Source organism: Pavona decussata, unplaced genomic scaffold (genome assembly GCF_977016875.1).
Source record: "Pavona decussata unplaced genomic scaffold, jaPavDecu1.1 SCAFFOLD_48, whole genome shotgun sequence".
Lineage (NCBI taxonomy): Eukaryota > Metazoa > Cnidaria > Anthozoa > Scleractinia > Agariciidae > Pavona > Pavona decussata.
In genome coordinates, this window is record NW_028145470.1 from 4,196,069 (window position 1) to 4,218,460 (window position 22,392).

Consider the following 22,392-nt stretch of genomic DNA (forward strand, 5'->3'; position numbering starts at 1 on the left):
GAGCCATGCGAGGCAGACGAGCGAGGCACTCAGGTTAGCCCAAAAAAAAACCACTCCGGTGAGCCTAAATAGCACTTAGGTTAGCTTAAGTAGCTGCCCGTTTAGCTTAATGGTTAGCATTTATGTTGGGAGTTGTTCGTGCCTCGCAAGCCTCGCATGTTTGACTCGCATGGCTCGCATGCCTCGCACGTTTGGCTCGCATGGCTCGCATGGCTCGCACGTTTGGCTGGCTCGCACATTGGCCACACTCCCTTGAAAGAGGCAAGAAGAGCTAATTTAGAATGCAAACCAAAAAAATGTTAAAAAGGAGGCCATTTTGGTAAAGGTTTATGAATCCGTCCCAAAAGGATGATCACTTATTATCATCATCAGGTTATGGGCTCCTGTCATCATCGATCATCGATCATCGTCATCGTTCTCATGAGCCGGCGAAAGCCTCGTTTCGAGACAAACTGCTACAAAACCGAGAGAAGCCTGGTAGCCAATTTTGGGGCTACATACGGGATATGTTGCGCCTGGATGGTCCTCTTTCGTCCTCCATGTTTGTAGGTTCGTAGTCAAAGTACTCATGTGAAATCCTGGGTTATCTCGTTGTTATGTACCCATCGATGCTAACTTTTCAATATATCTCTTTCCTTTGATAACAGTGAACTAGAGGACATCAATATGAGAGACAAGGTAGCTATCGTTTTACTTCTGAAGAACAATGTTTGTAACAAAAAGATGTATAAAGCATACATGAGGTTTTTATTTTAGAAATCTGCTTTTAATAATGTGTTTCCTTTTCCTTTCTTCTTTCAGTGGAGGAAAAAGCGTATGCGAAGGTATGTATTTTTGTTCTCCCTTAACATTGAAAATCTTAACGTTTTCCATTTTAACTTCAAACAAAAGTGCAAAACTACTTCAGTCTGCATCAGTAGACTGAGAGACAATCGCTTATAACATCGATTTCAGATTATTAAGCTACCTCTAAAACAAAAAAAGAAGACGTTACATACATTGCTTTTTCATTGTCGAACACGGTGCCACTTTTATGCTAGTAGTGTATTTTTATCCATTTAAGAGTTAGCCTTCAATCCAGCACCCGAACTGTTCAATTGGAAGTGTCCAGATGTAATGCTTGTCTTAAAACATTTCTGTGGGTTATTCCTAAAGGGTGACCGTTCAACGACGGGTTGAAAAAGAATAGTTCGGCTTAACTAGGGAATACCCTGCCGCTCCAAAAGTAATCCTGAAAAGAGTGGCTACGTGGCTACGCAGCTACGTGGTATCTGCGTAGCCACGTAGAAGGACATGACTGTATGACTATGCCTCGTTCTTTGTGTGAGCCGCGTAGCTGCGTAGCCACGTAACTGCGTAGCCACGTATCCACTCGTTCCAGGGTCACTTTTGGAGTGGCGGGGTATTCCCTAGTTACTCTAATAGTTCTCCAGAGTGTTTCCTAATCTTTCATAGAGCCATGATGGTGCGTTTACCTTATGGTTGCTATGCCACAGTTGCTGCAAAGTGTTCGAGAGTGGCTGAGTTTTTTCAGTGGGATATTTGTTGCTGCAGTTGCCTTAAATGCTTGAGAAGGGTTTCAATAAAAAAAAAACACTGCAATCACTAAACTCATTGTAGCAATCATGGAAACTGGTCTTCAGTGTCATAAAGATATCGGTTGCTTGCCAAATTTACAACAGTGTGTCACCAATTTTCAGTTACATGTAATGATAGAGGGAAATCAAACCTCAAACAACAATAGCCCCTTGGCAGTGTGCTGGAGCCCAGTGATTTTATTTGCTGCATCAGAGACCCGATTCTTTGATCCTAGTACTCATGTTATGCTGTTTGGTACTACTTCGGGTCATTTTGATTTTTTGGGCTTCGTTGCTTACACTGAGGCGGTATATTTTTCCCAACAGACTGAAGCGTAAAAGAAGAAAGATGCGTGCCAGATCTAAGTAAATGCATACCCGACCACAGGGATGGCTCCTGGGACCTTTAGCATGCTCTATGTACGTGGTCAGACATGATGGCTTTTAACCTGCAGAATTGCAATGCTGATCTTGAAGTGCTCTTCACCAAGTCTACAGACTGTTACTGGCTGGAAGACAACAGCAGCTGTCTCGATGAGAGGATAAATAATTTCCTATTAAGCTTCACTGCCAAGTAGCTATGTGGAATATTTGCTGAAGGCATTTGGAACAGCTTGATTTATTCTAAGGAATTTAATGGCTTGATTACATCTGAACACTTGGAACGCATCAAAGGAAACAGTAGTGCAAAAACAGTCATCCCTCTGTCAAATTTTGTACTTACCCTGTTGTAGGAGTCCAATATTAAAATTGAGTTTTGCTCAATCTTGGGAGTTTCTTTTGTAAAATTTACAAATGCTAGATTGAAGTCTGCTGCAAAAGTTGTGGGGAGTATATTGCTTTTTGGGCCAAAACAAAAACAGAAAAATGCTCCAAACTTGCCCAGTTTAGCATTCACTGCACTAAATGCTAGTAATACATGTTGAATTGTGTAGCAAGATTAATTTACTTGGGATTTTCTCTTTGCTTTAGTTTTGTGAAAGTTTAATGTGGTGAAATTCAGGGATCCACATTATTTTTGTGCACAAAATGCACAGTGCACGCTAAAACTGGGGAAGTTGGAGTGCGTATCTGGCCTAAAAAACAATATGTGACCCTTTCATAGGAAATCCTTAAAAATATTTGCAATGTTTATCATATCTGGTGTAGTTAAATCAAGGAACACTTTTTGGCCTGTGTTTGGTATTTGAACCAGATTGTTTTCTCTTGCTGTGTTTTCTCTGTTTTGGTGTTGTTTTCGCCCAAAATCTAAGGAATGTCGTATTCAAGATGAATGTTCAAGTATGGGAAGAACATTTAAATAAGCTGAGAGCAACGCAGCCCATTTGAGATTAATGTTTAAGATTGTTTACAGTAGTATGCATTTTGAATATGTCAAAAACATCAATGTGAAATTTGCAGGCGGGGGTGGTGGAAAGAAATCCCAGGACTCTGTGATGGTATTTAGGAAGTATAATCTTGCACAGGACTACTTGAGCTTTGAAAAATGGAAGTACCACGAAATCAGTGCAAATGGGCCAATTCCATGATGGCATCATTTGACTACAATTACAAATGACACTAAAATAAAAATTGTCATGATGATGAAGGGGATGACTCTAAAGGAGACTTCCAGGACACTTGGTTCAGATTCCTTTTCTTCACGATTTTTTTGTTTTCCATTTTCAGTCCTAACGGGTTGATGTTCAAATCAGCCAATCAGAGGTCAAAACTACATTTTTATATGTCATTTATGCTCTGTGATTAGTTTAGTTTAGTTCATTTATTTTGCCACACCACAAATATAATGAAAACAAAAAATAAGAGAAAGATTTAACAATGGCGAAGAGACCTAAAGGAAACTATGAAGCTTATATTAAATTAGGCCTCCTCACAAGATGAAATCAAAAAAAGAAGATAAGGACATGACGACGGATACAATTACAATTTCATACAATTACAATGTCAAACGGAAGGATACAGTATGAAAAGAAAAGCTACAAAAAAGTTAATACTTAAACACTATGATATGTAATAAAGTTCCTATAATGAAGGGTTGGTTGGCACTACGAAAAACATAGATGCATAGATGTGAACACTAGGGATAAACAGATCTTCTGTTCGATCAGCAGCAATTTATAGTTTTGCCTTGATACCAATAGACATAACTTATGTGGTGGAAACGCTTAGCTACTTAGCCAGTGCCCAGATCCTCTACTGAGTAAAGGATAATTGCTAAACACTGTCAATACTGAATCGATGGGTCCTATTGAATGTTTCGTTTCCCATCTCCCGAACGACCTAATTTGTTTAAAAAATGAAACCAAATTCTGATTTCCTTTGCCTATTCCCTTTTCTCGTGTTTTCAAGTACAAATGCTTTGTATACACCTTTAAATCAGAGACTCTACAACTCTGAATCGTGTTATATGGAAAAACTCGGTAAGTGAAACTTAACTCTGATTTGTTCATTTTGAAACTTGCAGGGACAAATTTCAGTACATTACACATTACAGAATATTTAGCTAAACTTAAGACCAGAAACAGTTCCGAAAACCCCTTTTTCAAGACACCACGCAAAGGACTTTAAAAAAATTGGCGTTTTTTCAAAATAAACTTGTGTAACGGGTTAAAAAAAACTTTGTAAACCAATGTGAACAGTTTTTAATTTTGTCTTTTTTATCTCGAGTTTAAACGTATGGACACGATAGTCAGTCAGCCAGCTTCATTTTCGAGGTCATGAGTAACAAAACTTCGAGGATGAAGATGATGATTGACGATCGACACTCATTCATCCAAACTACTGTCCCTTCATCACTGATGAAGAGACACTGATTAGTCCCGAAACGTCTGAAATTTTTACATTCTCAGCGTCCGACGCAAACTGCTACTTCTTCAATGCAAAAGATTTACTCGTTTAAATCGCCACAACTGCGCATTCACTGAAATGATTCAACGGGATGAAAGTAGATAAGAGGAGATAAAACTAGTGATTACCTTTGCAAACTGTCGGACACCAACAAATCTGAGTAAAAGTAATGATATGAATTATTCTTTCCTTTTCATTTCAACTTTTTTCATAACAACTGAAAAACTTACGTCACAAACGCAAACTGGATAACCGTCACAATTTGTTTAGCTCGTGCGCTCAGTTTTCGCGCGCCCGTTGATTAGCAACGCAAGTATAAAACAAATTCAAAACACTAACTGTTTATCCCCACAACACGACAACGCGATATTTTGGGTTTTTTTTTTTTCTACTTCGTGTTCTTGTTTTCTTCCACAGAGATCAGAGATTTTAAGTTCAGAGCAAATTAAAGATTAAAGACTTAATTGAAATAAAATAACTGATTTATGGAGCCTTTTGTATTACTTTACCATTTGCCGGACTTTTTAAAATGCAAGTAAATCACATATATGTTTGGTATACTCAGATAAACAGTCAGATAAAACAATTGCATCATGCGCAGTTTAAAATCCAGAGACTAATATACTGAATTCCGTAAAAGAGGAAAGTCTTACATTTGCAAACGTTACTTACCAGCAGAAAACTGAGGAAATACAATAAGACCACCTTTCCTTCTCATTTTTCCTCAATACTAGCGGAAAAGAAGAAGAAATAATGCTCTTATGTCGAAATGTTATTCTAACACTTTTGGATGACCCAACGCATTCCTGTTACAAGGGAACTTAAAAGCTGACGTCACAAACGCAAATTGATCATTACGCTGTTACTTTGGTTCGCGCGCATTTCAGTGCTAAAACATGATCAGAGATTTCGAATCACGTATCAGAGATTTCGAATCACGTTTACGGCAAACGTAAGATTCACGTTTGTGTTTTCTTCAGGAAAAATTAGTACATAGACTAGTAGTAATCGAAGATTATAGTGCGTCGACTTAGGCCCCTAGGCTTCTAACTGGGTTGTATAAATCATGTTAAGATTACAGGAACCTGTAAATTAAATTGTTATAAAAATAAATATCAAAAGGTGTCAAAAATGGTTTTAAAAAGCATAGACGTTTCTTCAGTGTGGTCATGTCATGCATCTCCGAGGAACGTTTCTTTCACCGTTCATTATAAAAACGTCACAATAGCATCTTGACGTCCCGCGCGCGTTTCGTACCGTTCCTCGTGGTTTCACTGCGAAAAGTACAAGACAAGGTAAGATCCTTTTATTTCTGAAATGTCCGCCGCATCCTTGGTAGGATGCCCTATAAACACCTGGGACAGGTAGCATAAAACGTTTCTAACGGCTGTTGTCAATTGTTGCCAGACAATAACCTAATGTTTTGCAACTATACTTACAGGTTCCTGTAATCTTAACATGATTTATGCAACCCAGTTAAAAGCCTAGGGGCCTAAGTCGACGCACTATAATCTTCGATTACTACTAGTTAATATCTATTTTTATATCAATCCCATCCGATATACAATCCTATCCGATATACAACCTCTTTTCTCGATTACTCGCGCTTAGGAACATTTACAGCGGTAGGCTGCTGCCGCTGAACATTTACAGCGGTAGGCACTGGGTACGAAACGCGCTGGGCATGATGGACTGTCATATTCATTATGCTATTGTGACGGTGCGATTTTGCACCTGCATATTTTCTCGATTTTTTGCGCTAAGGAACACGCGCGCTGGGCATGATAGACAGTATTGGAACGACTCGATTAGGAAGCGTCTCCTTCGTCGACGCAATGAAGACTGAGTGCTAAACAATTCTGCCTTTCATGCTAACGCAAAGCTACTCAATTTTATTGAGAAACTGAAATCAGCGAGCGGTAAATGAAGGATGAACATGGTCACGTGGTCATTTCGGCCGTTTGTCGGAAAACGTAATTCTAAACTCTCTCTAAGACGCAAACTGAAAAACGGGAATCCAATCACAATCATACTGATGCTATACCGCGAGAACTGGAATTGGAAAAAGCGCTACAGTCAGTTACTAATGAGGCAGGAGGGGGATTCATGGCCAAGTGATTACAGGACGTTAGACCTATAATCCGACGTTCCCGGGCTCAAGTAAACCGGAGATGAATTAGGTATTCGAACCAGACGTGCTTTTCTCAAAACTGCCGAAAATATTTCGGGACACGTGCACAATATTCATTATCAGAAATTCAAAAGTCGATTTTCAATCATTTGAAAGCTAGCTAAAAGATTGAAAACGTTACAACATTCTCCGGCACTGCTAAACTAGTAATAATCAAAGGATTAGGGAGTGCGTTCGATGATCTCGATCCTAGGCTCTCTCTCCTTTGCCAAGTTGGTGATGATGTCATCCGCCCCTGCAAAATCTGCGGGGGATGCCAGATACGCGCCCCAAGATCCATTCATTCGTTATAATCTCGACTCCAATCTGCATTAGGAGTGTGTTCTTTCTACGTCGAACTCAAATACTCACGAAATCAGCCGCGTGAATTTTTTACCTGTTTTTAACACCCTCTGTTCAATTCATTACCGGATGGTTCTCTAGAAATCCCGTTCTTTTTGCCTCTTTTGCCAAGTTACGTGCTCTGCCTCGGCTGATAGAATATTTTCTACCCTCCCTCGACGTCCCGCTTTGCTTTCCTCACTGCCTTGCGACCTCGATCCCTTCTAGGCTAAATTTTGCCTCCCATATCTTAATTCCGCTAAGATAGCGAGTGGTGTTTTAGCAGTGAGAATGGTTTACGATTTTAAAAGAACCACATTGAAATTGAGCTAGGTTTTACTCTCGATTTCCGCCGTGGACTCTGAACAGCGGACGCGTTATCGAGCCAAAGCTATTTTGTACGAGAAAACTACCACTAGTCGATGGATAAAGGATTTGAGGAATACTGAATTCTCAGTAGGCACCAAAATTCTTCGGAGGTTTTGAGAAGGTAATTTTTAAAACAAAATGGTCAAATTATCACAGTTAAAATGATTTGTTTCATAGTCGCTTTATTTTCTTGTAAAATTTTCATAAATCAAAACGGAGAAATGAAATCATTATAAGTCCTCAGTACAGTTGATGTCAAACCTGCTAAATTTTGATTGGTTAGAAAGAGATTTTCTTCTCGAGTGGCAATGAACATTACTTGTCTCTGATTGGACGAGCGCTTAGTTCAAGCATAGCTTTTAGTTGGCTTCAGTTTGAAATTCACTTCTGGAGCCAGCTGTCGTATGAAAGAAAACTAAGGCTTTGTCAACATATATACGTATTTTGTGTTTTGAAACGCAAACTTTTCTTTCCGTTATTTCATCGACTACATGCCCACTACGGTTTCCAAACTGGAATCTTTCGAGCAAAACATTTTCCAAACGCGAACTCAGTTTTGAAAACGAAAAATTCTGAAAATGAAAACTTGTTGAAGGGGCTCTGCACCCGATTACACCAAAGCTGAAAAATCAACAAGAGCTTTGAAAAGACGCAAGGGAACTCATCTTTTATTGTGCTCAGGTTAATGCGAACACGCATAATTATTCACTGCGTGAGATTTGCGAGTCAAACTACAGCTGTTTTCAAAGTTATATACTAATTACATTTTCGTAGAGATTCACTAACGGCGACAATGTTCTTTTGAAACAGTGCGTCATGTAATTCCTATTCAGATTGAACAGAGGAAACCGAAAAAAACTTTAATTCCGCAATAAAAGGCTTAAAAAAATAAATTATTTTTAATTGTTTCTTGTGAACTCGCCATAAGGTCCTTGCGACAAGGAAAGTATTTATGGTCTCGCGAGAATTTCTGCTGTTTTGGCTGTTTTTGCGCTTGGGCCGGAGCTTATGAAGTCGTGTGGTAAGAGTTTCTTTTTCTTCCGGCGTAAAAGAAATCCAAGATGCTTGGCTTAACGTTGTCCAAAACACATCATCATAAAAAACCGCGGCATAAAAAGAAAACACCAAAAACAGACGATTATCAAAATCCGGAGAATTTTTCCCCGCTCAAGAGAACCCTAGGTGTGATCTGCGCCATGTCTTCGTGTATCTTCTTCGCAGTTTCATCCCTGCTTGTCAAACTGCTACACGAAATCCCTCCACAAGAAGTAGTTTTCTTCCGTAGCTTGGTGCAAGTGCTATTCGTTCTTCCCCCTTTGATCTACGGCGAAATTTCTGTCGTAGGCGACACGAAGCATCTGCCGTTCTTGTGCGTCCGTGGTGTCGCAGGAACCCTGGCTCTCTGTTGTCAATTTTACGCCTTTCAGCACATGCCTTTAGCAGATGCCACAGTCATCGTATTTTCCTCTCCAATATTTACAGGCGTCCTGGCTCACTTCTTGCTGGGCGAATCATGGGGTTTATTTGATGCGTTGGCCACCTTGCTGTGTTTTACTGGTGTAGTGTTAATAGCCAGACCCACTTTTCTGTTCTCCCGACCGATGGAGACTACCAACCTAACGAGCGATTGGGAACAGGTGCGAAACAGGTTTTCGTTACATTTTATCTACTAAGGTTGCAGACGAAAATTTGGTTTTATCTGCCACTGAGTTAATGAGGTAAATTAGCCACCGTAAAGAAATTAAGAGAGAGTCTCCGTAAAAACGTTCCGGCCGTTCCGACTTGAAAATAGATTTCGCTCGTTTCTTGTGTGTTGAGAGAGTTTCATGTATTTATCCCGAAACTACAATCCTCTTGATCAGATCCTTTTATTAAGTATTGCGAGTTTCAAGGGATTTTTGCTTCAACCCTGAGAATCTCCATGAGGGCTTATGTCGAGGCTTAAATTTAGCAAACTTTAAAGATCAATTTAACAAGAACTTACAAGCTCTAGAACAAAAAAAAAACACAGTTAGTTATATTACACCGTTTTAATTTATCAAAAAAAATTACTTCTTCACCGACTCCGCAACACGATTCTCTAGAAACTAACTGACATTAACCATTTCTTTTAAAGCGTTGAATTGACAATAATCAAAAAAAATAACTATGTTTACATTGTAACAAAAAACGTTATCTGTGATGAACTCGAGACTTTTAGACCACGACTTCATCTTGCCGTCTACATCCAATTTAGGATGCCTGCGAGAAACAGGAATTCAAGCATCCTGGTTTTGCCAGAAATCGTTTTGAATTAAAGTGTACATGTATTTTATTATTATTACTATTATTATTATTATTATTATTATTATTATTATTATTATTATTATTATTATTATTTCACCTGAATCTACACATCACCCAAAGAATTTCCGCGAAAAAATGTTTCGATTTGCAGAAAACGCTTTTTTTTTTTTACAAGTTTTTAAAATCCTATATTTTTGCGGTCTAGCAAGCCTAGGAAGGCCGATGGACGTCATGTGCTTAGATCCAGGATCCAGCGCTGAGTGTTGCAAACGAAATGAAAGGAAAATAGTGAGTGCATGTTGGTATCTTGTTGTCGGTCTTCGTGTTATATCTGCAATGTCATTGGTTGAAGAGAACTTTTCTGACACAGAACGCGAGCAATTGAAAAGCTAAGATGAATTAATTAAATTGAAGTCAAGTGTTCCTTAATCTACGTCAAAGCTCCGAGAGAAGACTAAGTCAAGTGATGAGCCAAAATGGCGGCAAATTTAAAGGTTTTCGAAAATCATTTAAGGACGGTGCCTACTAATACAGAAGTATTTTTGTATGGTTTATTACTATGCAGGAAAAGCAGATCTTAGCAAGGGCTATTGAAATCCAAAAAGAAAATTGGGGGTAACCACGCATTTTTCAGAGATAATTAAGCAACAATATTTCTAAAAAGCGCCAAAATTAAAGCAATTTATGGCAGTTTTTCCAAAATTGAAGCTTAATTATCTCTGAAAAATGCATGGTTACCCCCAATTTTCTTTTGGATACCAAGAGCACTTGCTTAGTTCTGCTTTCTCCGTATAGTTTTAAACCGCGCAAAATATTGTTGTATTAGTAGGAACCACCCATAGGAAACCCATTCTCGTCCCCAGAGCCCCAACGTTTTTTTTTACATTGTTGAACGAGTGGCTCTGGGTCCATCCAAAAATATCTTTTTTTTCATTGGCTGTCGAAAACCTGATGCGCTATACGCTTCTATGCATTTGTCTTTACTTCCGAATACTGAGCAGTACTGAGCAATAATAATAGTGAGCAAGCGCAATGGCAATTTATCACACTGAGCGTGCGCTACCGGATGTTGTGAAATTCACGACATCCGGTAATGGCTGTTACCAGGGCCTACGATCCAACCACTGACCAGAAGATCGTAGGCTCTGGGAACGAGGATGTAGGAAACTCGAGTATCTCGAGATGCGCAGAAGGTATGCGCAGTGACAAAAGTAGGCACCGTCCTTAAGAAAATCACGCATGGGCACTTCAAGACTAATAACATAAACGATTTTCAATTTACGGCACAAATTGATAAAAAAATTAATATTGTATTTTGACTACAGATTACTGCCAGCGTAGTTGCCCTGTGTGGCGCCATTTTGACCTCCATTGCACTTATCGCAATCAGAAAGCTGAAAGGTGTCAACGTTTTGGTGCCAGTGCTCTTTGTGGGTCTTTCCAGCGTGGTCCTAACAATAGGAGCTATTCTTGCTTCAGGCTCTTTCCAGAGTGTCATATGCGGGCGCTCACACGAGTGGTTCCTACTGGGACTCGGTTTCTGTGGCCTCGGTGAGTAAATGCTTATTTTGTACTTCACGTTGTTTAGAGCGCTTTTCAATTGAGTGTCGTAAAACCAAAACCAATGCATTTACTCTAACCAATCACAGCCGACGGAGACAGCACATTAAACCAATCAGAGTTCGAAGCAAATACATGTAACCGGCGCCAAGCGCGGAAAAACTCGTCCGAGCAAGTCACGATTGATTTTGGTTTTACTTCTCATTGGTTGACAAAGTGACCCGAACTTTTCTAACCAATCACCGGAGTGTAGTAAAGCACAACTAAAGCATACGCGTAATTATTTTCGTGAAAACCGATCTTATGTAATCTTCAAAATTAATGTTTGACAGGGCGATAGTTAAAATACTCGCACTTTAATCACAACTTCCTCAACCAACCCTATTGCATCCAGCATATTAAATACGAATACAAATATAGCCTATTTCAATCTCTTTTTATAGGTGGCCAGGCACTTCTCACCAGATCCCTGCAGTTGGAGAAAGCAGGCGTGGTTGCTCTCGTGCGAACGCTGGACATCGCTTTGGCGTTTATTCTACAGCTGCTCTTCTTGGACTACACCGCTAACGTGTATAGCATCGTGGGCGCAGCGCTGGTGTTGGTTTGCAATGTGCTGGTGATTTTAAACCGAGCAGGGTTCACAAAAAAGAAAGAGGCCATTGAAAGCCACGACGAATTGCCAGATGAAAGAAAAAGCCTTATGGGAATAGTAAAGGAACATTTGCCCGGTAAAATGTTGGACAGAAATTACTGAAACCTTGTACCATGAAAAAACATAACTTTTGCCGTAAAGGGGCTTGGTTACAATATTTTAGTAGATTCCATCAGAAATAAATCGTGGAGATCATTACTTTTAACTGGTAGAAACTATGAACGAATTGCTTAAAATTAGAGTTGGTGAAGGTAATAAAAATTGATATTCTCACAGTTTTGAAGTGAACTGATTATTCTGCGTCTAACAAATGGATTCGGATCTTTAGGAGAACCTTTAAAAATTCCTAAATTTTTAACGAAGAAAAACAGGCAAATTAAGTTTCTCATTCCATCGTTTTTCGCCTTTACCAGGTATGTTAACTATTTTTGCACTTTGCGTTTGTTTTAATTTGCCGAGGCTCAAAGTGCAAGCAGATAAGAAATGCAGAGAGTAGCGTTTCTAACCCCTGTACTCAAAAAAGAAAGCGAAACGACAGGAAAAGGGGTTCCCGAAAAATACGCATATATTGTATACGTCAAATTTGCTAAATCAAGTCAAGTTTTATTTCACACATGTTTAGAACTAATTACTACTTACTTTTTATAGTAGAGGCAAGGAGCTGTAACAAAGACTGAAAGTCGGGATATCAAATATACGAAATATTTGTTCATTTGTGCACTGCATTGGCCAAAATCAGCACAGGCTGTTATGTTCAACTAGATAGAGGACCCAATGGAAGTCACGAGAAAACTGGAATTTGTTTGAGCTGCAACAGCTATTTAGAGAAAAAATTAGGAATTATAATTAGCGTTCCGAAATGCATTTAGTGGTAAAAATAAACAAAAGAATGACATTGAAATAACACTCAAAGTTTTCACTTATTTTTATTACGGAATGTGACCGAAAAGGGTAAAATAAAATTGTGCATGGAGTTTCGGAGGTTTGTTTGAAAAAGATTATTCATGCAGGATAATAGGGAACTTATATGATGGCAACGCCAACGAAAACGTCACTTGATATAGCTTTATTTTATTTGTGCCACTTCGCGATTATTTCAACTCCGGTTCAATTTCTAGAGAAACATAAAACTACCCATTAACCAAAGTGGCAGGAGTGGCGTTCAAGTTAAAAAAGAGAATGAAAATTCACCATCGTGTGTTCACGTTCTCCATAAAACCTTGAATTGGTCATTTCACGTTGTTGTTTTGCAGAGAACGGCAAAGTTAAGTTCCCTTGTAAGCTCTATGCACGCATTGTTTGCCTGTTATTGACCGAGTAAAGCTGGTCCTAGTTTATAGCTCGCTTTCCGCGGTACGAATCAAACATTTCGAAAACATGGACACTTTCGAAGCGAAGGAGAAAACTTGGCTTGGTGTTGAGGCGCTTCTGCGCGATTTGCAAAACTTAATCGACGATCACGATTCTGCAGATGTGTTATTCCTTGTTGGAAAAGATGAAGTTTCCATGTACGCACACAGGCTGTTGTTGATAGCGCGTTGCAATTATTTTCGGAATCGCCAGCGAGAGTTGTGGTCTTCCAAATCAGTTCTCGCACAGCTGACGGTGAGAAAACCCGATTTCAGACCTGATGTGTTCCGCGAGGTGCTCATATTTGTTTACACTGGAAAGGTAATTCTACGAAGCTTTCAATTTGAGAGTCGCTGATGATTCTTGTATTCTATTATATTAATATGAGTACAAAGAATGATTCAGCCAAGTTATGTTTATTTATGAGCTGAAGTCGAAGTGTTTTACATTCCTGTGCATCCATAACGTGTCAACCCAGCAATGATCAGTGTCAAATTTCTCCTTGTACTATCAATGCTTATTCAACCCCTGATGTCATGAGAATTAAGGATCTGATCACCCAAGGTGAATTTTCTTGATATTTTAATAACTTCGCCTTAGTACTTTTATAAGAAAAGTATTGGGACAAGATACGAGAATTTGTTCTTTGATACTAGGGATTAAAGGGTTAAAAGACTGAACTTTTGTGGAGTCTAATAATTATTCACTTGGCCTCTGTTGCTGGAGCCAAAGGTGCCCTTGTATGTCACACAACTTTTCCTTCTCTTGATATCATTATGTTAGTTGTATTGCATTGGAAGTTGCAGTCTTGAAGAAAACGCAGGAAACACATTAGACCTGCAACATATCTCACAATCTTGCAAAAACACATAAGACTAGTTTCCTTTGTTGGTGTAAATTTTCCTTTGCAAGACACAGACAACTTCATCCACAGCTTGCAATAGCTTTTAATTATTGCATTTCAAATTGGAGGAATTGCCTAATGTTACAGAGCTGTCTGCGCATGAGATGTGTATTACAGAGGTGTCCAGAACGAATGGATAGTTTTGAATGTAGATTTGCTCTACTAACATTTCTCAATGAGTATTAGCAAAGTGTTAGTAGCAAAAATTAATGCTCGAGGTAACCTCGAGATTGACTACCATCCTGTCTAGGGAGGAGTAGTAATGCTCCTATTCGAATCATACTGGGTTTTCTGTGATGGGCTAGGAGTATTATATTAGTACTCCCTCTGGATGGGATGTTAGTCACTTCAACGTGGTTATGTTGATGGGCTAGTAGTCCAACCAGGAGTTGGGAAAGGGTCATAGTAATGTTCCTGGTCACTTCATGTGAATGACGGGTATCGTGTGATAGATAATACCAGCCTTTCTAGTGGGAAGTAATACTGGGGGGAAGAGAAGGGGGGAGATGGTCATAATAAATTAATACTTGTTGCTTCATGCTAGGTAATCCTGTGATGGACTAGCATCCCATCCAGGGGGGAGTAGTAATACTCCTAGTCACTTTATGCTGGGTATCCTGTGATGAACTAGCATTCCATCCAGGGGAGAGTAGAAATACTCCTATAAGCTAGTCACTTCATGCAGGGTAAACTGTGATGGACTAGCATCCCATCCAGGGGGGAGTAGTAATACTCCTAGTCACTTCATGCTGGGTATCCTGTGATGGACTAGCATCCCATCCAGGGGGAAGTAGTAATACTCCTAGTCACTTCATGCTGGGTATCCTGTGATGGACTAGCATCCCATCCAGGGGGGAGTAGTAATACTCCTAGTCACTTCATGCTGGGTATCTTGTGATGGAATAACATCCTGAAGGGATAGGTAAGAAGTGGGGAAGGGGAGAGAGGGGGAGGGGATAGGGGGAATGAAAAACTGCTTGTTGCTGGAAGTATTAGTTTTAAAAAATGGGTTAAGCTCTAGAAATATGGGGTGCTACCAGTGGTAGGTTTTCATTTCAGATCATTTAAAATGGTTGGAAAATACCGCATTGTATATTAATTTTTCTTTGCTTATAGATTGAGCTCCATAGCCGCACAGCCTTTGAAATGCTGAGAATTGCTGAGGACCTTGAAATAACAGACTTACAGCTAGCTTGCGAGCAATATTTTATGGACAATCTTAGTGTAGAAAGTGCAGCTGAGTTTTTGGCAGACGCAATGTCTGTTTCAAGAGGAAACAGTGCTGGAGGCGTTTCATCGTTAGTGGACAAGTGTGTAGGTTTCATGGAGGAAAATGCCGAGGAGGTTGTCAAAACTGAGGGATTTCTTCTTCTTCCAAAGCCAGCGATGATCAGACTTGTTTCTAGTGATCAGGTTCAGGACACCTTTTTCTTTCCTATTTTTAGCAAGCATGGAGTGATATCAGTGTTAGCTTAACACTGATATCATATTATAAGGGTGTTTTTTAATATACACTAGCCAGTTCCCGATTCCCAATGCATTTCCATAGTTGAGCAGTGTGATCTGCTATATATATGGTTTACAGTAATGAATAGGTACATACATGTATACCACTGACTTGCTGCAGAGTCCAAACATGAAGATAACCTTATGATGGCCTTGTGTCCCATCAAGGAAGGAGTGGTATAGTTATGTAATACTCCAAGTTCCTTTTTGCTAGGTATCCTGTGATGGGCTAGTATCCCATCCAGGGATCCAGGGGGAGTAGTAATACTCCTGGTCACTTCATGCTGGGTTAATCCTATGATGGACTAGCATCCCATCCAGGGGGAGTAGTAATACTCCTAGTCACTTCATGCTGGGTATACTGTGATGGACTAGCATCCCATCCAGGGGGGAGTTAGTAGTAATCTTCGTTGTCACTACATGCTGGGTATTCTTTGGTGGACTACCATCCCATCCAGGGGGTGTAGTAATTTTAAGTCCAAAGTTGTTTCATGCCACATAAACCATGTTAAGTTTGAGCCATGTGGACACTTGTGGTCTGAGTGTAGTGTCAACTTTTTTCGTTACCATTCAGTTTGCAGTGTCTGAAGAGGAGCTTTGGCGTGCAGTCCTGTTGTGGGCAAAAAGGAATTCTGGTGTGAACAAACCAACCCGTCAGTGGACAGAAGAGGATAACAACAAGATAAGGGAGGTAAAGAAAATCACATATCCTTTAATGCCCATCAAAAATCTGGTCTTTCCTTGGTGTACAATTTAAGGTTAAAGAGGCCTCTGTGATCCACACATTGAGAAGTAGACTTCAATCCTTAACATACACTGTATCAATCAGCAGATTTTTGAGAATGTCAGTGGCTTCAACCTTGTTAATAAGAATGTCCAGTGAACAAAATTATTTATGAGAGATACTGTACATGTATGTTCTGTTAAGTATGCACTACTGTTTTTAATTGTAGAGCCAGGTGCAAAAACAATGTAAGTGATGATTTGGCCTTGACATCCAAATTTATCTGAATTTGCTCTAATTTGGCATGCACACAGACTGGTTCTTGTGTCAGCAGCATAGTTTGATATTTACTTTGTGATTTTGACGTCTCAAATTTGCCCAACAAGCTTATGACTTCAGCCTAAGAACTGAATCAACTGTTACACTGTAAGCAATGTCTGAAATGACAAGTCTGGGCTCTACTTTGGTTAAGATAGTTGTTTAATCATTTTAGAACTTTTGTTTAGCTTCAAAGAAGTCATTTTAGCAGCACTTAACAGACCACAAAAATATTGAGATAAAAACCTGAAAGAAAAAAATAATTTCTTCTCTCTGACCTTCACTTGAAATATTATTGCTTTAGTCAGTAATACTCCACCAGGAAGTTTATTGGCATTTATTAAATGTAAATGTAGAAATGTGGAAATTTAACAGTACTAATGACTTACACATCACCACTATTCTATATTTAAGTGGTCAAGACAACAGCAACAATGTTGAAACTTTCAAAAACAAAGCAACTTTTTTTTAATTTTCCAGACATGTTTACAATATTTTAGATTCTGCAGCTACTAAATTTCAAGTTACGCTTAAACAATCTATTATTTTTTGTACATAAAATGGGAAAAGCCCGACCTCAATCAGCAGGTCATACATATTAATTTGACACTTTCCTTGTAGGCACCTTGACTTACTGTCAGTCATTTTGGTTAGGTGCACATGCATTCTAGCTCCATTGTAACTTTGAATCCACGTAACATAATTTTCTGTAACGTAATGCAATGGATGCATTGTGACCTGGGCGCTATAAAATTCAACACTTGTTTTCATAACTGTCACACTGACAATGACGGTTGTACCACGAAACATGTCTGGAAAATTTAAAAAAGTCGTTTTATTCTATATTTCATTCATATTTCATTGTAATTAGGCACTTTCAGGAGTGATAGAGCATATCAAATTACTGTTGATTGACAGTACTGTGTATGCCGAAGAAGTGGAGCCCACAGGAGTGGTACCAATGGAGGTGTCATTGGAGAGGTAACCTTGATGGATGAATTAATAAACTTTGTATTGTAAATATATGTTATTCCAGAAATTTTTCATCTCTGGATGTTGTGATAAACCCTCATAAACCAGTTTCTAATCAAATATGTACTGGAGATCACAAATAAATAATTATTATTGGTACTTGATCTTTAATGAGTGTTTAGTCATTATTATTGAAACTTTTTTTACATGTTAAATAAATATTAATGAGAAATTGATGGCAAAAAATGCTTTGACCTATTACCAGTATTACTCATGCATACCATCAGTAAAATTAATGTACTACGTAACTAACAGTATTATTGTAATACTTTATTCAAATACATATGCAATAAAAATTGTACATAATATATTTGAAAAGGAGGACCATGAGGTTATCCTGTCCCCTTACTAAATTTACTGGTATAAACTATAAAAAATATATAGTATAGATACAAAAATGATAATGATATTTATATATAAAAAATAGTGAAATTGAAGCATTCACCACTGGTAAGGGATTACTCATTGGTTTATGTGTGGCTTTTAACAAATATTACTGTAAAATAAAATCTTGACAGGAAACAGAATATGGCACCTCATGATGTAATGTCTTACTTCCTAGGTATCGTTTTGCAGCAGTTCCCACTCATTTCAGAAAAGCTGAAGACCCTCGTCTAAGACCCAGAGCAGCGCAAAAGGTGTTCCATAACACAAGTATCCTGTCCAAGGATCGGCTCAAGTTTCAAAATACACTGAATGTTTGGTTTGGCAATGAACAGCAGGAGTGGCAACTGTTATACAGAGGTTCCAAGGATGGATTCTCAGCTGAGGCATTTCATGCAAAGTGTGATGGACATTCACCAACCTTAACTGTTGTCTTAGTAAGTTACTTGCAGCTTTTGGAAAAAAAGCCTTTTTTAATCCTGTCTGTTACAAATTATTGATAATTATCTTTTATAATCATTATCATCATCATCATCAACATCATCATCATCATCATTATCATCATCATCATCATCATCATCATCAATTTTGTCTTGGGAAGTGGTCAAAACTGCTATACTTGAACAGGACCCACCAAACCCCAAAATAGATGGTGGCCTCTGCCTGCATCCCCCTTCCTCAACCTCAAAAGATGGTGTCTTTATTGCATTGCCACCCCTCTATCCAGCAGTAAAAAATGACAGTGAGATTCAAACCTTACTTTTCTTGTTTATCTAACAATGCTGACTCTTGCCAGCTGAATGTTTCTGCGTCAACTCAAACTTTTAAACCAATAAAATTTTGTCAGTAATGTATACAAGATAGGTGGTGTGTTCGATAGCCTCCCTACCCCAGACAAGGTGGGTCCTCTTTGAACAAACTTGTCATGACCAGTTCCCTTAGATGTTTCTTTACCATTAGCTTGAAATTAGCTTTCAAAATCATTTGTAACAAGCAAGATGAAAACCTCTTTTAAACAACCGTGCCCTGATTTCTGCTCACTATTCCTCTTCTTTGCCATTGTTGCCAATCTTATTTTCACCATTGCATTTAAATTTCAGGGTACAAATGGGAATTTGTGTGGAGGGTTCAGTGATCAACCATGGCGTAGTGTTGTTCCACGTGGAAAATACATGCCTTCCGAAAGGTGGGAAATTTCTTTAAGACTATTATGATGATGAAAAATATTCCATTCGATTGACTTGAGGAAATCATTAATTTTTTGTGAGAGGTTGAGAGCAGTCATGATAATGACAATGAAAATGGTGATAATGACGACGAGGATCCACATTAGCAGTCATCAGGTCATTTGAGAATACTTTAAAATCCCACACACAAGTACAATAAGCCATAAACTTGTTTGATGGATGAGTGAGTTTTGAGAAGAAAATTTGCTTAATTTTGGTAGCATTGGAGATAAGGATGACAATGACGATGATGATGATGATGATGATGATGGTATGATAATGGTGATTCATTGATGAAGGTGGTAATAGAATTCTTTACATACGGATTTGTTTTGACATGAGCAATGTTGTTCTGTGATTTTTTCTCTGTAGTTGTTTTTGTTTTGCGTCGACTCAAGTTTTTGTCCCATTTTTCTTGAAAACGAACCAAAAAAAATAATGAAAAAATGTCACAGAATGACATTCCTCATGTCAAAACAAGTCTGTATGTAAAGAATCCTGCAAAAAAAAAATCACCAAAAAAGCGATATATGCCAATTTTGCTGGAATCCCTTCAATAATGATGACTGTTATTATTAGTAATTATTAATAGTGATAATGAAGATGGTGATGATGATGATGATGATGATGATGATGGTTAGGATGGTGGTCATACTAAAGCCACATTGTGAGATTAAGTACTAATTTATTATCTAATACAATTCAACTTATTTCTCATAATTATAGTTAACAATGCTATCATTGCTTAACTTTTAAATCGGGAATGTTTTTTTTTCTCTTAAGGGCTTTCTTGTTTACACTGATCAACTCTGAAGGTGTTCCTCCAAGCAAGTTTGATGTAACACATCCTAAGTATGCTACTCTTCATCACCCAAGGTGTGTTAAACCTAGTCATTCATTCATAAACATTGTTAAAAATATATATGAATGGTGATTATTGAACTAGTTTTCAATCTTTCATTGCGTTTCTTTTTGTGTGCGTATGTCAAAGTAAGGGCCTAGCTTGTAAACTACATGTGTAAAAGTTTTTTTTAATTTACCCTAGGACTGCATATTCACAGATGATATCAGTCTGTATGCCAAATAGAACTGATTTAAAGCAATGTGTGGTTCCAGAAAAGATCCATACCTCCCCTACAGAAAGGTTTGTTGGCTTGAACCCTTCCCCCCTCCCCCCTCCCCCCTCCCACTCACTGAAATTTCCAGTTTAGCTTCATATTTTCCTTTAAAAAAAATTGGCTGTTGAGACCCCCTCCCGTTCCTTGGAATTTCCAATGACCTTCTCTAGTTTTGGGGTGGGTATAGATATTATCTGGAGCCACACAAATTTGGATTTGATGCGTCTGATTGCCTAAATTATGGATTTACTGAATGCAGACACTTTTTGCACCATAGCCTTCAAATCCTTATCATTTGATCATTAATCTTCTGTTCCAGGTATGGCCCCATGTTTGGCGCTGGTGCAGACCTTTGTATCAGTGATGAGTGTAATGAGAGGCCTGAGTCCTATTCTAACTTGCCTCACTCCTATGATGGGCCCCAGTCCTCTAGCAGTCTACTCATGGGGGACTACAATTTCACGGTGAAAGACTATGAAGTGTTTGAGTTGAAGATGGAGCCTTTATATGAGAGAGTATAACAAACAGAATTCATAAACTTTTCCTTTCCCTTCCCATATGCATCATTGCCAGAACGTCCAACAACTTGCACCAATTCTTTGGCCCCTCACATTATTTTAGTCTTGCCATGGTCCTCACAACAAAAAACAATAATAATCTTTGTAAGAGGCTATAAAATGCTATCAATTTGCCTTAATTTGTGTTACTGCACAAGATGTCTGAGAACGTTTTCTTCTCTCTTTCTTTCCATTCACAACAAAGCAAGGTGCATAATGCAAATTTGCAATGGACAGCAAAACCATCCGATGTCATTATGTGTAAATCCCACTGAAGCCACGTAGAACAGTGTAAAGTGTCTTTTTGTTTGTCGATAAATTAAAAGTAATACTAAAAATACTGTAGCTTGCAAAGCTCCTTTAAACACTAAACAGGGGCAGGGAGAGGGGAGCAGGGTTGACGCAGTGGTGAGAGCACTCGCCTCCCACCAATGTGGTCCTGGACTCGGCATCATATGTGGGTTGAGTTTGTTGCCGGTTCTTGTCCCTGCTCCGAGGGTTTCTTTACAGGTACAATGTAGTCCAGTTGTCCAGGTGGTGACCAGATTGAAAGAATATACATGTACGGACAGGGGGTGCAGTTAAGGTGATCTAGGTAATGACAGTTTTTAGTTGTTAATGCAACTGGAAGATTGGAGGCTCAGTAGCCCTAGTGTCTGCCCTTGGTATTGTCCTGTCGTTTCCTGAAACAGCAAGCTTTACTTTTCATTGTCTCTCTCTGCTGCTCAGGTATATAATGTATTATTTGATTATCAGACAGTGAATTCCTAGAGAAGCCTAAAACAAATGTTGGAAGAACCTTTGGACGAACCAACATGCCTGGCCTTCCTGTCGGGGGGTGGGGGGGGGGGGTTGGGGGCATGTAGAGTATTATTTTATCTGATGGAAGTGAAATATAATTATGTGGACTGTGGATGAAAGAATTGATATGAGACAATCACAGTTATAAATGTACGCAACTTAAGTAGCTACAAAAAACTTAAATGAGATTCAAACCCACAACCTCTGCAAATAAATAAATATGCTAAATAAACAAGAAATAGGTTATTACTTTCTAGAAAACCAAAGTGACTTACACAAATTGAGACACTGCATGACCCTTGACTGATTTCTTTTGCTCACATTACTACCAATGCTTTGCTTGTTCAGTCTTGTACAAAAGAAATCAGGCAAATGTTCCCTTGGTACCTCTTCTGTGTAGGCAATGCTTGGGTTTTCCAGAAACGTGAAGCTATTTCTGATTTGAAAGGAAATGTGAAGTAATATTTTAAGCCTGGTGAACAAATAATGATGTATTATTCAGTAATGGCACAGGCAACCTCAGAAAAAGAAATCCTGAGTGCTCCTATCAGGAGTCAAACCTTAAAATATTACATCACATTTCCTTTCATTGTGCATATGCCACACATGACATTCCAATCCTAGCAGTATGCAGGATGTTTGTCCCATGAACCTAGTTTAATGGCCTTA

At 38.7% G+C, this 22,392-nt stretch overlaps 3 protein-coding genes and 1 long non-coding RNA gene across 4 annotated transcripts in view; 3 read left to right on the forward strand and 1 right to left on the reverse strand.

Annotated features, from left to right (window-relative positions):
* The first annotated feature begins 472 nt into the window (after nucleotides 1-472).
* Nucleotides 473-3,019, forward strand: LOC146481873 (uncharacterized). Its single transcript, XR_014864352.1, has 5 exons — nucleotides 473-549; nucleotides 648-678; nucleotides 802-824; nucleotides 1,905-2,913; nucleotides 3,005-3,019. It is a non-coding gene; the product is annotated as an uncharacterized LOC146481873 (long non-coding RNA).
* A 5,347-nt stretch (nucleotides 3,020-8,366) lies between these two features.
* Nucleotides 8,367-11,905, forward strand: LOC146481874 (solute carrier family 35 member G1-like). Its single transcript, XM_085107588.1, has 3 exons — nucleotides 8,367-8,942; nucleotides 10,917-11,142; nucleotides 11,595-11,905. The coding sequence occupies exons 1-3, from the start codon at nucleotides 8,367-8,369 to the stop codon at nucleotides 11,903-11,905; spliced, it is 1,113 nt and encodes a 370-aa protein (XP_084963714.1).
* A 1,253-nt stretch (nucleotides 11,906-13,158) lies between these two features.
* Nucleotides 13,159-21,262, forward strand: LOC146481875 (kelch-like protein 20). Its single transcript, XM_085107975.1, has 8 exons — nucleotides 13,159-13,474; nucleotides 15,174-15,470; nucleotides 16,138-16,254; nucleotides 17,477-17,586; nucleotides 18,200-18,458; nucleotides 19,122-19,207; nucleotides 20,031-20,123; nucleotides 20,685-21,262. The coding sequence occupies exons 1-8, from the start codon at nucleotides 13,181-13,183 to the stop codon at nucleotides 20,884-20,886; spliced, it is 1,458 nt and encodes a 485-aa protein (XP_084964101.1). The 5' UTR covers nucleotides 13,159-13,180; the 3' UTR covers nucleotides 20,887-21,262.
* Nucleotides 13,628-22,392, reverse strand: part of LOC146481876 (tetratricopeptide repeat protein 28-like) — a 44,712-nt gene continuing 35,947 nt past the window's right edge. Inside the window, exon 5 of the transcript XR_014864356.1 lies at nucleotides 13,628-13,704. The gene's annotated coding sequence lies outside the window, so the exon portion shown is untranslated. The remainder of the gene's footprint in view (nucleotides 13,705-22,392) is intronic.